The sequence below is a fragment of the Opisthocomus hoazin genome, chromosome 3 (assembly GCF_030867145.1).
Source record: "Opisthocomus hoazin isolate bOpiHoa1 chromosome 3, bOpiHoa1.hap1, whole genome shotgun sequence".
NCBI lineage: Eukaryota > Metazoa > Chordata > Aves > Opisthocomiformes > Opisthocomidae > Opisthocomus > Opisthocomus hoazin.
Genome location: NC_134416.1, coordinates 27,121,219 through 27,135,788, shown reverse-complemented (window position 1 = coordinate 27,135,788; position 14,570 = coordinate 27,121,219). Strand labels below are relative to the sequence as shown.

The 14,570-nt window shown below is 38.5% G+C and overlaps 1 protein-coding gene across 1 annotated transcript in view; it reads left to right on the top strand.

The window, feature by feature from the left end:
- Positions 1 to 12,399, top strand: part of MTDH (metadherin) — a 36,100-nt gene extending 23,701 nt beyond the window's left edge. The window contains exons 11-13 of the mRNA XM_075415814.1: positions 3,773 to 3,892; positions 7,781 to 7,937; positions 9,516 to 12,399. Of these exons, the coding sequence (XP_075271929.1) occupies positions 3,773 to 3,892; positions 7,781 to 7,937; positions 9,516 to 9,586 (348 nt within the window). The 3' untranslated portion in view covers positions 9,587 to 12,399. The remainder of the gene's footprint in view (positions 1 to 3,772; positions 3,893 to 7,780; positions 7,938 to 9,515) is intronic.
- The last annotated feature ends 2,171 nt before the right edge of the window (positions 12,400 to 14,570 follow it).

The following is a 14,570-nucleotide window of genomic DNA, read 5'->3' as shown; positions in this document are numbered from 1 at the left end:
TTCAGCCAGTTCTCTATCCACTTCACCGACCACTCATCCAGCCCACACTTCCTCAGCTTCCCTAGGAGGATATCATGGGAGACTGTGTCGAAAGCCTTGCTGAAGTCAAGGTAGACAACATCCACGGCTCTCCCTTCGTCTACCCAGCCAGTCATGTCATCGTAGAAAGCTATCAGATTGGTCAGGCATGATTTCCTTTTGGTGAATCCATGCTGACTACTCCTGATAACCTTCTTTTCTTCCACTTGCTTCATGATGGCCTCCAGGATAAGCTGCTCCATCACCTTTCCCGGGATGGAGGTGAGGCTGACCGGCCTGTAGTTCCCTGGGTCCTCCTTCTTGCCCTTTTTGAAGATTGGAGTGACATTGGCCTTTCTCCAGTCCTCGGTCACCTCTCCTGTACTCCAGGACCTCTCAAAGATGATGGAGAGTGGCTCAGCAATGACATCCGCTAGCTCCCTCAGCACTCGTGGGTGCATTCCATCGGGGCCCATGGATTTGTGGACGTCCAGATTGCTTAAGCGATCCCTCACACAGTCCTCCTCAACCAAGGGAAAGTCGTCCTCTTTGTAGGCTTCTTCTTTTACCTCCGGGGCTTGGGATTCCTGAGGGCCAGTCTTAGCACTGAAGACTGAAGCAAAGAAGGCATTCAGTAGCTCTGCCTTCCCTGCATCCTCCGTCACCAGGACACCCGCCTCATTCAGCAGCGGCCCCACGTTGTCCCTAGCCTTCCTTTTGCTGCTGATGTAGTTGAAGAAGCCCTTGTTGTTGTTTTTGACATCCCTTGCCAGCTTCAATTCCAGGTGGGCCTTGGCCTTCCTCGTCGCATCCCTGCATGCTCTGACCATATTTCTGTACTCTTCCCAAGTGGCCTGCCCCTCTTTCCACATTCCATGGACCTTTCTCTTCTGGCTGATCTCCGCTAGAAGCTCCTTGTTTAACCATGCAGGTCTCCTGCCTCCTTTGCTCGATTTCTTTCTCAGGGGGATGCATTGCTCCTGTGCATGGAAGAAGTGTTGTTTAAAGAGCGACCAGCACTCCTGGACCCCCCTTCCTTCGAGAGCCCTGGCCCACGGGATTCCTCCCAGTAGCTCCTTGAAGAGGCCAAAGTCAGCCCTCCTGAGTTCCAGGGTTTTGATCCTGCTTATCGCCCTGCTTCCTCCACGCAGGATCCTGAACTCGACCATTTCATGGTCACTGCAGCCGAGTCCACCTCCAACCTTCACATCCTCCACCAGTCCCTCCTTGTTTGTTAACACGAGGTCCAGCAGCGCGCCTTTCCTTGTTGGTTCCTCCACCACTTGCATCAGAAAGTTATCATCGATGCTCTGTAGGAACCTCCTGGATTGCGCCTGCCTAGATGTATGGTCTTCCCAGCTGATGTCAGGGTGGTTGAAGTCCCCCATGAGAACCAGGGCCTGTGACTGTGAGGCTGCTTGCCTCCTACTGTTGTTTCTCAAGAGTTAAAGTAACCTTTCTTTTATTAGTATGTCCTTCAATTTGAATGATTCAGTATTTGACTTGTGAATACAACGTAGTTTTGCTGGATTTATGGAAAGCAGTTATTCTGAATTATTTATTTCCTGTCAAATTGGGATTCTGTACTGTAGGGATGCTTCCAGCAGGAACTTTCCTCTGCATGGGAAGCCTTCTCCTCCTGTCCTTTGAAAGACAGCTGCCTCAGTGGGAAATTGACACTTTCTTTTAGGCTGTCTTAAAGTACAATTCTACGAGAACATAGTGGTTTTCTGAAGTACTGTTGTAGCTTCATTTATGGGAAATAGTAAGTATCAATGCCTCGAACGCAGTAGGTGGAGCGACTCTGTGAGTCAGATATCAGTGAAATAAGTATTATTTGTAAACTGAGGATGGTTGGAGTTTTCTGTGTTACTTAAATAGCTTTTGAAGAATTACATTGAAACAGATTTGTTGTAAAAATAGCAAAAGCAGATTGCACTTCACTTGGCAAATGAATCATGTTTCAATAGATGAAAACAAGTACTTTACTAATAGGAAAAAGCTTTTAATAGCTCATGCTCAGAATACATCCTGCTTCTGCTTGTAGTGACAGCCATTCATAATTTACATTCTTTACAAAATATTGAATGCTCAGTTGAATCTGACTAGGTGCATTGGAGAGCGAGGGAAAGCATTACTTCAGTCATTCTTGCTTTGAACTTGTTTTTTATGATTATAGTGTTTTCAGTCTGAGATTTTATTAAAACAATTTTAGAAGATTAAATTGCTATTGCATAGAATTCTTTTACCATTGTCTCTGTGGAGATGGATACTTGTGTCAATTTGCAGTGTTTCTTTTGAGGCAAATTCAAGCTGAGGGCATTAGGAATGCAGCTTTTTTGTAGTTGAAATCTGTCGTGTTCTGGTATCTGCAGTGACTCTAGGTGTAAGTTAAGATTAGTGGGTTATGGTTAACGTGTTTGTGGATGTATTGCATGGATCTTCAGGTTAGTGGGTGCATTCTGAAATTATTTTTCCATTGCCAGGCAGCTGCATTTTAAGTTGTATATGTCAGATGGAATCCTACTGTCTATATTAACATAAGCAGATGTATTTATTCTACCCATCAGTCTCCAACCATTCTGATTTTGTTACTTTTTCGTTCAGTCCATTGGTCTATGAGATCATCAGTTTAAAGATGAGAATTTCTCTGTATTAAATTTTACTGGAAAATTGGGAAGGGGGTGGTTGGTTGATAGAAGCAGACAGAACTGCTAATACATCACGGGTAACTTCTCCATGTTATAGCATTTCAGTAATTTAACTTGCCAGTCCTTTTTCATACTCACTTAAAACTTGTATATTTATCCTCTGGGAACTGAACATGTTCATTCAAACAGTGTCATCTTTCTCATTGATGATACTTAAGTATTCACACTCATATTTCTTGGCTTCAGTGTTTGTCAAGGCAGTAGAAACTACCAGAGCTAGATGTAAGGCGATATATGTGAAGAATCAACAGACTCAGACTGTAACTGCATTTTTACAAGGTTCCAGGGGAAAAAGTGAAGAACAGTGTTTCAAGAAGGTACTTACAGCTGAAAGCTGGAGACCTTTGTTCTATTTAGTGTTCACAACCACAGGATTCTGTTGGTGCTATAAGCAAATGTTACTACTTTAATTCCTCATGTAAAATGAAAACTTTCCACTACTGGAGTAAAGCTTGAGGCTCTTGGATACTTTGAATATATTTTCAGTTTCTGTACCGAGAGGTTTGTTTTACAGGCATCATGGCAGATTAAATTGGATTGCAAAAATACTATTAAAGCTTAATAAATGATAGAAGACTGTACAGGTTAATATGGAGAGCTTGTATTTAAAAACATTTTACTTGTAACAAAGCACAGAACTGAGAGCAGTGAAGTCTCATAATGATACTTTTGCAAAATTTTTAGAGTAACTTCAGTTAATTTCACAGCCTTGTAATTTCACAGGAGTGTGAAGTGCAGCTCGTTCAGAGATTGGGATCTTTGTTAGCAAACTGCATGAAGAGTACTACTTTCTGGGCTTTACTGAGTTCTATGGGTATTTATGTATTATGTTGCTCTGTATATTCTGAGTGTTAGCATAGGCTAATACTTTCATTTGTTTTAGACAGATTTCCTTAGTTATAGAAGCTGATTATGGCAACAAAACTGATGTACCGGGAAGAAGAGTCAGAACTGTACTGCAAACACAGGCTCTTTTTTTTTTTTTTTTTTTCTTCCACCCCCCCCCCCCCCCTCAACTCCATGCCCCGACTCCCCTTTTGTAGGACACTGAAGAAATGGATAGAGAAGCTGGAGAGGAATTTCAGGAGGATACCTCAAAAGTTCAGCCACAGCAGGAAATAGCTTTTTCTCTGAAGACCATAAGTACTAGTGAACCGGCTAAGGTACGGATACAAAATTGGATTTATGTTACAGTTTTGATTTGGAAGTGCTCAAAATCCATTGAAACATTAATTTGTGTAGGTAAGGTTACAGCAAGAATACTGCTTCAGGCTATATGTTGATGAATATAAAGGTGATTGAGAGGTTGAATTTTAGGTATAGGTCAATTACAAGTTTTCAAAAGGATGTCTGATCTGTAAAGCAGTGTCTTCTAAATCAGTAGTCACTTTCATGAATATCAAGTTATTTTCTTGTTTGAATATTCAAGCAATAGTTTACAACTTTGAAACCTGGAAACCAAAAAACTGATAGGTTTGGGCACAAGACTGATAGTGTATTCTACTGTTTCATTGCAACAGAATGAAATGTTACTAGCTTACTGTATTCTGACTTAAATGCAGTTTTAATTTGATTTTTAGGGACTGAAGAAGAAAAGTTTTTATTTGAACCAATTCACAAACTGCTTGCTTCAGCTCACAGTTGAAATAAATATTCTAGAGAATACAAGCTCAATTTAATCTTTTTCCAACTAGCAGATTTTTTTAGATACTGTTACCCTACAAGCATCACATTATAGGAAGAAGTAAAGTATTTAGTATTTCTAGTGGTATTTGGTTTGTATTCCATAAAGCATGAACAATACCAGTGAGACAGCAGTTTGGTATGGCAGAATATCTGTCAGGATACTGAATTTTACTTTGTAATTGGTAAGCATTTGTTTGATAAAGATAACAAGGTCTTAAGATTGAAGTGAAAATATTAGAATGGAGTCTTTTACAAGAGGCCGCAGGTCACCAAAGAAAAAGTACAGAGAATGTTTATTGAGAATATGTGCCTTGAAAAGCACATTCAGATATACTTTCAGCTTATTCTCAACATTGAAGTAGAGCTTGTACTGTAATTATTTAGTTTAGGTTCAGCTCAACCTTTATTCAAGGTTAGCAACAGCTGCCTATTATATCTGACTATTGCAAAGTTGGTTTTGTGGGTGATTTTGAAGCTATGTCTGAAAAAACAGACATGTGCGTGTATGTGCAAGTGGCTTTATTGCTGGTAATGTGTGTTTAAAAAAAACTGAAAAGCAAGTACGTTGGTTTGTGTTGGAGGCCAAAGTTGAAAATGTGTAGACAGAAAACTTGTATTTGGATTGTGACATCAGGGTCGGGTTTTTGATGTGTAGAAAGAGTTGTACCAGTGCATCCTAAAAGGCTAGCCTTTGCTACTTAGAAATCTAAATTGATTTGAGAAACACTTTTCAGCTGCATGTAATGATTCTTTTGATCTGCAGTTAGATATTTTATTTTTTCTCATGAAGTGCCAGCACTGCCAAAATATCAGCCCAGTTTCAGGGGACTTTGCTCAATTGTTTAGTGTTGAAAACAGTACCAGACTTCCTAGGTGACTTGTTGGCATCAGCTCTGATGTAGAGCTACGCTGGGCACTATTTTTTGGAGGCTAGAGTGCTCTTGTTACTCTTGAATCTTAAATTTGATCTGTTCATGTATGTGCCTTATATGGCTGTGTTAGTGGTGATTTTGTGAAACAAGACACAGAGTCTGTAGTAAACTTGGGGGAGGGGCAAAGGACAAACAAAACTGTTACTAACAACATTCCTTGGAAGTTAACTGGACTTCATAAAGGGCAACTTGTGAACTGTTGTGTCTGACAATGGTCTATCAGCCTTTATCAAGTCTTCCTGCCATCAGACTCGGCTTAATTGTAATTTCGCATATTCAAAGATGCCTTCTTGGCTGTTCCAAAAAGTTTTAGAAACAGTCTGTGACTGATGTGTGAAGTGGATGACTGAAATTTCCAAGGTAGGCAATCTAATCTTCAGCAAATGCTCCAAAACATGAGAACTAAATATGAGAGAAAATGAACTGATACTAGAGTGCAAATAAGTTATTATCCAGAATATCCTCATAAAGACCAGACACAGCTGAATGTTGAATGCTTCTGGTGACTTTTCCCAAATTATACACTGGGTTGTGTGGGAACCTGTGGCATTTTGTCAGCAGGCATAGGTTTTAAATGAAGAGATATCTTTGGAAATCCTTAATTTCTAACAGTTTCACAAGTCACCACTTCATTAGTAAATTGTAGAATCATGCATATAACTTCATCAAATAGGCTTTATTCATTGTTTCAGCTTTCCTTTCCGAACTAATTCGTTAACACAGAATATCCTAGCGAAGAGTAGTTCCAAATTCTTAATTTTTGGTATCATATCCACTTCCCCTCATCCAAAATTCAAACAGAAGTATGGTATTTGGAAAAATGTCCAGATAATGCTATATATACCTGTATAGTTACATTTGCAGTAATCCTGAATGCTTTAACATTCAAGCTCCAACATGTTTGTTAGTCAACCTGAGACAGCTGTATGCTATTTAAATCTTAATGGAGTTGCTTTACCTGCAAGTGGAGAGTGACTCCGTCCTAACAAAACTGTGATACCAGTGACCTGAATCAGTTATGTTGCACAACTAGGAGCTTTAAGTCCTCCTCCTGTTTCAGAGGCCACATCCATGTTGTTAGAGTTCACGTGTTTGTGGCTGATGATTGGTAACCATTAGACGCATTAGAATTGGCCAAGCTTGGAAATCCTGTAGGGTGAGAGTTCGTTTTATCAGCATAATCGATTTAAAAAAAAAACACCAGATTACCATAATTTCAGTAGATTAAGCAAAATACTGCAATTTAGTTATTAAAGAACTTGTTTCAGTTGATGTGTAAGGGCAAACTCCTTTATTCGTAAAAGCTGAGAACTGCTACCTCTAAATTCATGTGTTGAGTTTTTTTAATTAAAGCTGTTTAACTTCTTGCTCAGTAGGATATGATTAAAAACAAATGTAAAAAAGTGTATCTCTTTGCTCTCTTGTATGTTCTGACTAAATTTTTGAGATGCTTACATCACAGTGATGGAAACAGTAGAAACTGGTGATTATAATGTAGGATCTGTGTACATCCACATCAAGGGCTGGATGTAGACTTCACTGTTTTGTTGTGATAGTTCCAGATCCTGCTGTTGTGGCACAACTTGCAGCCATGACTTCTTAATAACATACTGAAGTTTGGGGTTTATTGCTTGACTGAGGCACTGTTTCCTAATAGTCTTGTTTGAAGCTTCTTGTCAGTAGGTCACCTGCTCTGGGATTTTATATTTATGTTCTTCCTTTCCTATTGGAATGTCAAAATGTTTTTTTGCATTTTGACTTCTGTTTTGCTGTACTTTAGTTCCAGCAAGTGCTATGCAGTAAGCTACAGTTACATCTTATTTCTGTAGTGGGAACCTTCAAAATAGACTGTGTAACTGGAAAATACTAGGAATATCTTTTATTTGGCAGTTATTCCTACAGTAGTTTCCACTGAAATACTTTCTGACTGCTCTCACAAATACCTGTTATTCTAGTGTAAGCATACATAGCGTTTGGAGCAGCTGATGGGAATGACTGCAGATGCTTTCTAAATATTACAGAAGTTTATTTTGGTTTTTGAGTTGCATATTTGGACCTATGCAGCTGGCCTGTTTTCCTTGCAACCAAATGCATATGTGTTGCTGTCTTGCATCTCTCCTGAATATGTGTTCTAGAGTATTTAGATCTTAGTGATTTGTAGATTGCTCTCTCTTTCTTTGCATGCCATGTATTTTAAGAATTCATTTGTGTGGTTTGTTTTTGCTTGTATGCAGCTATAAGTTTTGGCACTAGATGGCAGTCATAGTCTTGGAGCCTTGAATTAGAATTTTGAAGGATTTTAATATTGGCATAGTTTTTCAATGCCATCTTTCCAGCAGCTGCTAACTATACTGCCAAAATAACACAGTGTAAGTGTTTTACTGTTGTATGAATTAATAAACTGTTGGAAACTTTTTTCTCTTTTTCAAATAGCCTGAGGAGGCTCCTTTGCTTGCTGTTTCTACTGAGCCATCTGTAATTGTATCAGAGAGCGATTCTGGCAAGGTCGCTTCCCAAGTGCCACAGATGCTGCAAGAGACAGATGTTTCTAGTCCCAATATTAAGCAAAACAGTGTGCCTCCTCCACAGAGTAAGTGTCTCTCAGTACAATTTATTCGTCTGAATTCAGGATGTACTTTTTTCCCACAGAGGATATGTAGTCAGAATGCTTTGCCTTGAGGTTTGGGTTTAGAGCGCCATATCAGGTACTTACGTATTTTATTTATCTATCTTGCCATATTTTAGCTTTCGTGAAGTACTTTCACAGATGTGCTTTCACTGTGAGATAAAACTGGCTTTACCTGCTTGAATGCCTGAAAATGGCTGTTGGCCTTGTCCAGTCCTTAACAGACATTTGGACGTACTGTTCACCATCGGGACTGGAGCTCCATGCTGTGACTAAGTAGTTCTGCCAACACTGTTTCAAAGGCGTACTTGTGAGTCTTTAGTGGAACAGATGGGTACTAACATAGCAGTTGACAGGATGTTTAGCTACCAGAAATTTCAAGAAAAGTACAAGCAATTCAATTTTCAACCTACTGGGTTTTTTTTTTAATTCTCAACTTGGCTCATTAACTTCTTTTTCCGTATGGTTCCGGGAAAGGTAGTAATCATGGAAGAGAAGAGTTGCTAATATGGGAGTAGAATGGTGTTGGGTGATGCACTTATTTTTGTTGTAACCTAACAGCACGTACATGAGGCCGAACTACTGCAGGTATATTGCTTTTTAAAAGTATGCTGTGCCCAAAGATGTAAAATGTATCCTCCATTGTACTCAGCAAAAGTGCTTGTACTGAAGTACTCACCCAGTAAGACAGAAAAGTTATAAGGGAAGTCAGAATGTGAAAGGCATTGCTTTAAAAACAAAAAAGAAGTTGTTTGGGTTAGACTTTTTAATGAGATTAATAAATACTGACATTTCATAAGAAGTTCCTGGTTAGGTGATTTCATAATATTAGTCTCATTCAGCTGCACTAGTTGGCTCCTTTGTTTTTAATATATTAAACAACAGAATCTTTCAAGTCAATGTGTCAACGTACAACTTTTTGTTCCGATTCTAAAATATGAAGGCTTTTGTGACTGATTCATGCCTCAACAATTGAAATAACATCTTATGTTCGACATATAAAATACTTTACCTGATTCACAACTTTTGGCAGCCAGCATGTTTTAAAGCAATCTGTTTGCATGAAATAGCATAGTGCTTCTTTATTTGATTATAGATTCCAAGTAACCGCGTCTTTACATAGTTGATTTTTTAAAAGTGCTTTTCTGACATGTCACGTATTTAGTGGTTAAAAGCAATGTAATCTGATAAAAAGGAACGATTAATGTTAATTGTGTACATGTACATTATTTCCAGTTAGCAAAAAAATAATAATGACCGTACTGGAAATAATACATTTTCAAAATGAATTACCTTTGTTGTGGATCACTCTTTGTATTGTGGTGTAAAAATCTCGGTTGAAATTAGCAAATGTTGGTTTAGAGGCACTTCAAGTTAGAGTATTTGGCAGAAGCAGGTAAATATAAATCTCCTTCAAAAATCGTGCTAGTTGATTGTTCTGAATTGCTTCGTAATAATATGGAGTGTAGTATCCAGGCTTTTAAAAGTCAATTCTGTGTAAACTTCCTCAGTCCTAACACTATAGTTATGTTCTGTTTTTAGCAAAGTCTGAAGAAAGCTGGGAATCCCCCAAACAAGTTAAAAAGAAGAAAAAAGCAAGAAGGGAAACGTGAACTTCCGAGATGGACATGTGTTGCTGAATACTGTCATAAAGATTATGCTGTTTATGCAATAATTTGTGAACATGTACAGAATTTTATATAAATTTCAAACAATTTTTAAAAACGGAACTGCTGTGAACACAAACACCTTTAAAAAGGAATCAAAGGAAAGCAACTTTATGATACAGCAAACAGAACATGCTACATTTGAAAGACATTCTGAAGAGTCTGTTTTTCCAACTTTTGGGAGAGATCTTAAAAAAACCCTGGTTTTACAACACAGTGCCCTGTTTACAACAGATTATACTCTCATCTACAGCTGCGGACAAAAGGTTAATTTCAAGGAAGGGTTTTCTGTAAAAATAATTGTCTCTACAATAGTGGGTGTTTCTTGCCTCTCTTACGAGTGATGCATTAGAAGCACAGAATGTCAAACATGAATTTGTTTCATGCCTAAATCAAAGTGCTTTGATTAAATACATAATCTGCCATATCTTTACAGTAAGTTGGTTAGCAAGTCTGCTAGCTGTTACAGGAATCACAAGTGCAAATCATTAACCATTTGTACAGTCAGACCTTCATGGTTTATTATATGAAGTTAACACAATAAAACTGCTTTGGGTTAAAAGTTTGAGAATGTGATTTGAAACGAGTATGGTTCATGAAGTTATTTTTGATAATGTCTATTACCTTACTTGAATTGTTGAAGATAACAGTATATTTTTAAGAATGCAGTAATGTGCATAAAATTGGTTTTCTCCTTCATTCCCTACAGTTCTTGGTTGATTCAGACTCCCATCTAAAACTGTATCCTTTCAACTTTTTCCAATTTATGGAATTAATTGAAATCAAATGTTCCCTTCCTGTAACACTTTTTAACCAACCATACCTGATTCTGTTCTGCCATACCCAATTCTGTTCTGTTCTCTATTACTGAAACTCTGAAGAAAGCAAAGTGAACTTTTTTCACTCACAATTTATTTGGGATTTCAGAGATCCGTTGGAGAACTGGAGTGGCTTCAGACAGCTTTAATTGACATTGTCAAGACCAGTTATCAGGAACACATTTTTTTACTGCCTTAACCTGTAGTATGTAGAATGTGTCTAGACTTCTGGACAGGAGTTAGTGTTTTTATATTAAAAAAAAAATCATGCAAGTATAGCAGTTGTAAAATAAAGACCATTTCCTGCTTGAAACAGTTTATTAAAATGGTGTTTAAGATATGTTATCATTTTCAGGCACTGTGTAATTACATGGTATCAGACTGGCAGGTGTGTTTGTGTCTGTGAGGTGCATGCTCAGCCATGTACACTGTAAATAGCCTTTACAAAAATTTGTTTGAGGATGGTAATTAACATCACCTGGTAAATCCAGGTAAAGAAGAGCCAAGATTTTTTTTAAATGATTGACTTCTGGTTTTGTGGCACAAACAAATTGTTAACAGCTGTAAAACATGGTACTGATCAACAATCTTGTACTCTTACTGTACTTGACTGCAGTTCAACAGCCTTGTAAGGCCAGAATAGTTAATGCTGCAGGCTGGTTTTAATTGTACTGAAAATGCACCTTGCTAATGGCGAGATTTCCTAATAAATGGATACTAACTTGCACGAGTATTAACCCCTGTATATCAGGAAGATGTGACACTCTAAATTGATTTGTTAAAATAAATTGAGCATATTGGCAGTATTGATTTATTTACTGGAAGGGAATAATGCCTGAGACTGATACCTGTCAAGATTCATGTAAAGTAAGTTTAGAAATGAAGTACAGCTTTTCAAGGAGTATCTTAAGGCAAACACAAAACTAGGGTATTGCAAAATCATGCAGAGTCCTTTGCATGTAAATAATATTATAATTTTACTTGTCATCGTCATAGTAAAAGTTAAAAAGAATACCCTGTGAATTCAGGTCAGTAATGTATGTCCGAAGTGTCCATTTCCAGTCTGTGTGTTATGCTGCGAGCCACTTGGTAGAAAATACCAAGATTTTATGTAATGAGAGAGACTGCCCCCAAGGGCTCTCACTGCGTAAATTCCTTTTTTTTTTTTTTTTTTTTTTTTTTTCCTCTTGAAGATAAAATTGATATTTCTGGGTTAGTAAGCTCTAGCTCTGGAATAGTTTGTCATTCTGGAAAGAAGAAACAAACTAGCTAACAACATAGGAACCCTGCTAATTAACTGCTACTACTAAGGATCATATAAATACATAGCCTTTGTCCCAAAATGTTGTTACCTATTTAGCAGCACCTCTTACTGTTTTCGTAATGTGCAGTTTCAATGTCTTAGAAAGCAAAACTCGCTTTGACATTCATTAAAGAGGTAGTAACTGTATAGCATATTGTCTATAAATAGAAACTTGGTTATCTATGTACTGTCATGTTTCTATGACTCAAGCAGTGGTTAGTCTTAATGATACACTGAATCCAGACTTTGGTACTTGGATAGAAAGAGAAAACACCATTTAAAGAAACTTTTTTTTTTTCTTTTTTGTTGAATGCATGGAATGGTTTCATAAATCCAGTATGTTCGGTTTTTCTAAGTACTCTGGAATTATTTGTATGCGTAACTTAAACTTGTTGTGATGATGTGTAATTGGATAGTCATGGCATATTTTTATTTCTTCTGTGGGGAGGGAAAGGTGTACAGAATTCCTGTGTGCTTGTTACAAAGGTAACAACTGTGCATTGGTTTGGAGGGGAGTGAAAACTGTATTTCTGATGCTCTTTTAGAAGTCTAAAGAAAAAAGTGCAAGAGAAAAGCACTACTTTAATATTAACTAAGAAAGAATGTACATATTAAAAACATTTCAAACTTTATAGAAATACTTCTAGTACTGTTGTGTCATAACTGAATTGTATTTCATTACAAACTGCCTTATTAATGGTTCCTAGCCATGGGATTGTCCTGTGAGTAAGGCTTTTGAAAAGTGCAGGCATCAGAATACGTGGTTTAAGCAGACTTTCAGCTATTACTTATCATACTTGTTCTGCCTTTAAATGACTCAAGTTGGTTGCCAGTCAAGATTTTAGCTGTTAAAAATGCAAGTGTCTTGCAGCCACTTGTACCCGAGTCTTGTCCTGGTGATCACTGAGTACCAGGGAAGGACAGAGTTTCAGTTTTCGAGGCCAGTACTGAAAGATTTCTTCATTGTTGTGCTGTAAGTGGAAGAAAAGAAACTAAATAATGGAATTACTTCTTTAAAAGATACTGCTAAAATTACTGTTAAAATTCCAAGTGAATTGCCTCATTTAAGAACTAAGAGCATCAGTTGAGTGATTTTGGGGGGGATGGGGAAGGACTGCACGGCCAATGGTTCTTAACCTGAAAGTAGTGCGGTATCACCACAGAGATTATTCCCGGCAGGACTAACAGAGCTGCTGTTAGCAGTTAACTGTTGGGAGCGAAGTGGGAGAACTCGCGTTTTGTCGGATGGGCGAGGTGGGGTGGAATTGTTTCCTGTACTCTGTAGCATGTTGTTAATGGTTCACAGACTGTTCGTACTGAAACTTGAACTGCTAAGATTGTCTAGTCTCCATATAGGGTCCCTTCCGTTTATGAAACTGTTCCAACTTCTGTTCTTGTAAGTATCTGGTTGGTTGTACCAAGCTGAAGGTTTCTGGTTCACTGAAAATCCGCTTCTTTACTGAAACTATGATGTCTTCAATTTTGGTGTATTCTGGAAAGGAAAATTGTCTTTAAAACTCTTAACATGAAACTACTGATTTCAGGGTTTCATACAATGCGCTTAAAACAAGGTGCTTAGGAACATCTGCAGCTCAAAGCAAGTACATTTTCTGTCCAAATTGCAGCTTCAAGTGACCTCTTAACTTGGCTCAGTATTTTAAATTCTGTCCATGGCAGAGGGTAAGTCCTGGACCATTCCTAACCGGATCACCACAATGAACTCAGAAAAGTGACTCGTTCGAGGTGGTTCCCTGCAGTCTCTGGGGCAGCAAGTCTTCTGCACACACAGTGTTCCCACTTAGCGGTTCAGTGGGCTCTGACGGAGTTAAGGGATTCCTTACTTCAAATACCTGATGAAGTATAAACCAGATAGTTTGTTAGAGAGCTTTGTTTTCAGAGGCCATTCTGACTAAGGCTGCCACAGCTTTGTGTCTATGCCTATACTGTTTCCTTGACCATCCTTACCTGTGCAGCTAATGAGTAAAGTTGTGCCTTGAGCTAGCAGGCGGAGCTCTGGATGGGGTGTAACTCCTCTCTGATGTGATACTACAACTTGGACTCGCTCCCTCTTGGACAGCTGGGCTTTAACGTGTCTACTGAAGAGGTATGCTGGACTGGAGACAAAGGTCTTTCTGAGCCTTAGCCAGTTGGATAAATGAAGAAGAGTTGTTATGACTATGGTCGCTCTGCTGTTGAGGGGCTGAGTGGCTGGGTGTGTATCTAGGGAGATGTACAAGCTTTGCTTCTGCTCTCCAAAGGCATTATGGAAGATGAATAGGCTTACATTTTCACCCATACACATGGGCAGATGCTGTATGTGGAAAACATCTGCAGCTGTGTCTGAAATTACTACAGAATGAGTTTTCTCAAGAAGCTGCAATCGTTGGAAGTTCAGGTCTGACGCAAATCCAGTTCTTACAGGAGCAGAGTACAATTGTACGTAAAATCAACTTGATGGGCCCCTTCTGGTTTGTAATCTCTGTAATCTAAAAACAAGGCAACATCTTTCTGAAGGGGAAAGAGACAATCCTGAAGCTATCATTACGATTTATGAAGAGCTAGGGGCTGGATTCTGGATTGGCTGCAAGAGTTAAATCATCCTAAGTTAGAGTTATTTATAGCTCAATTTTCCACTTTTAGTTAGCTAGATTGCTAATGAACAGACATGTTGAACTTCTTATTTGAATATACTGAGATGAGGCATTCCCTGAAACTTTTCTTCATTGCCTTGAAAACCAAAAGAATTGCCTCACGAAAGGCTGAGAGGAGCTCCGGCTGTTTAGTTTGCTCTCCCATCCTCTGAGCCTGC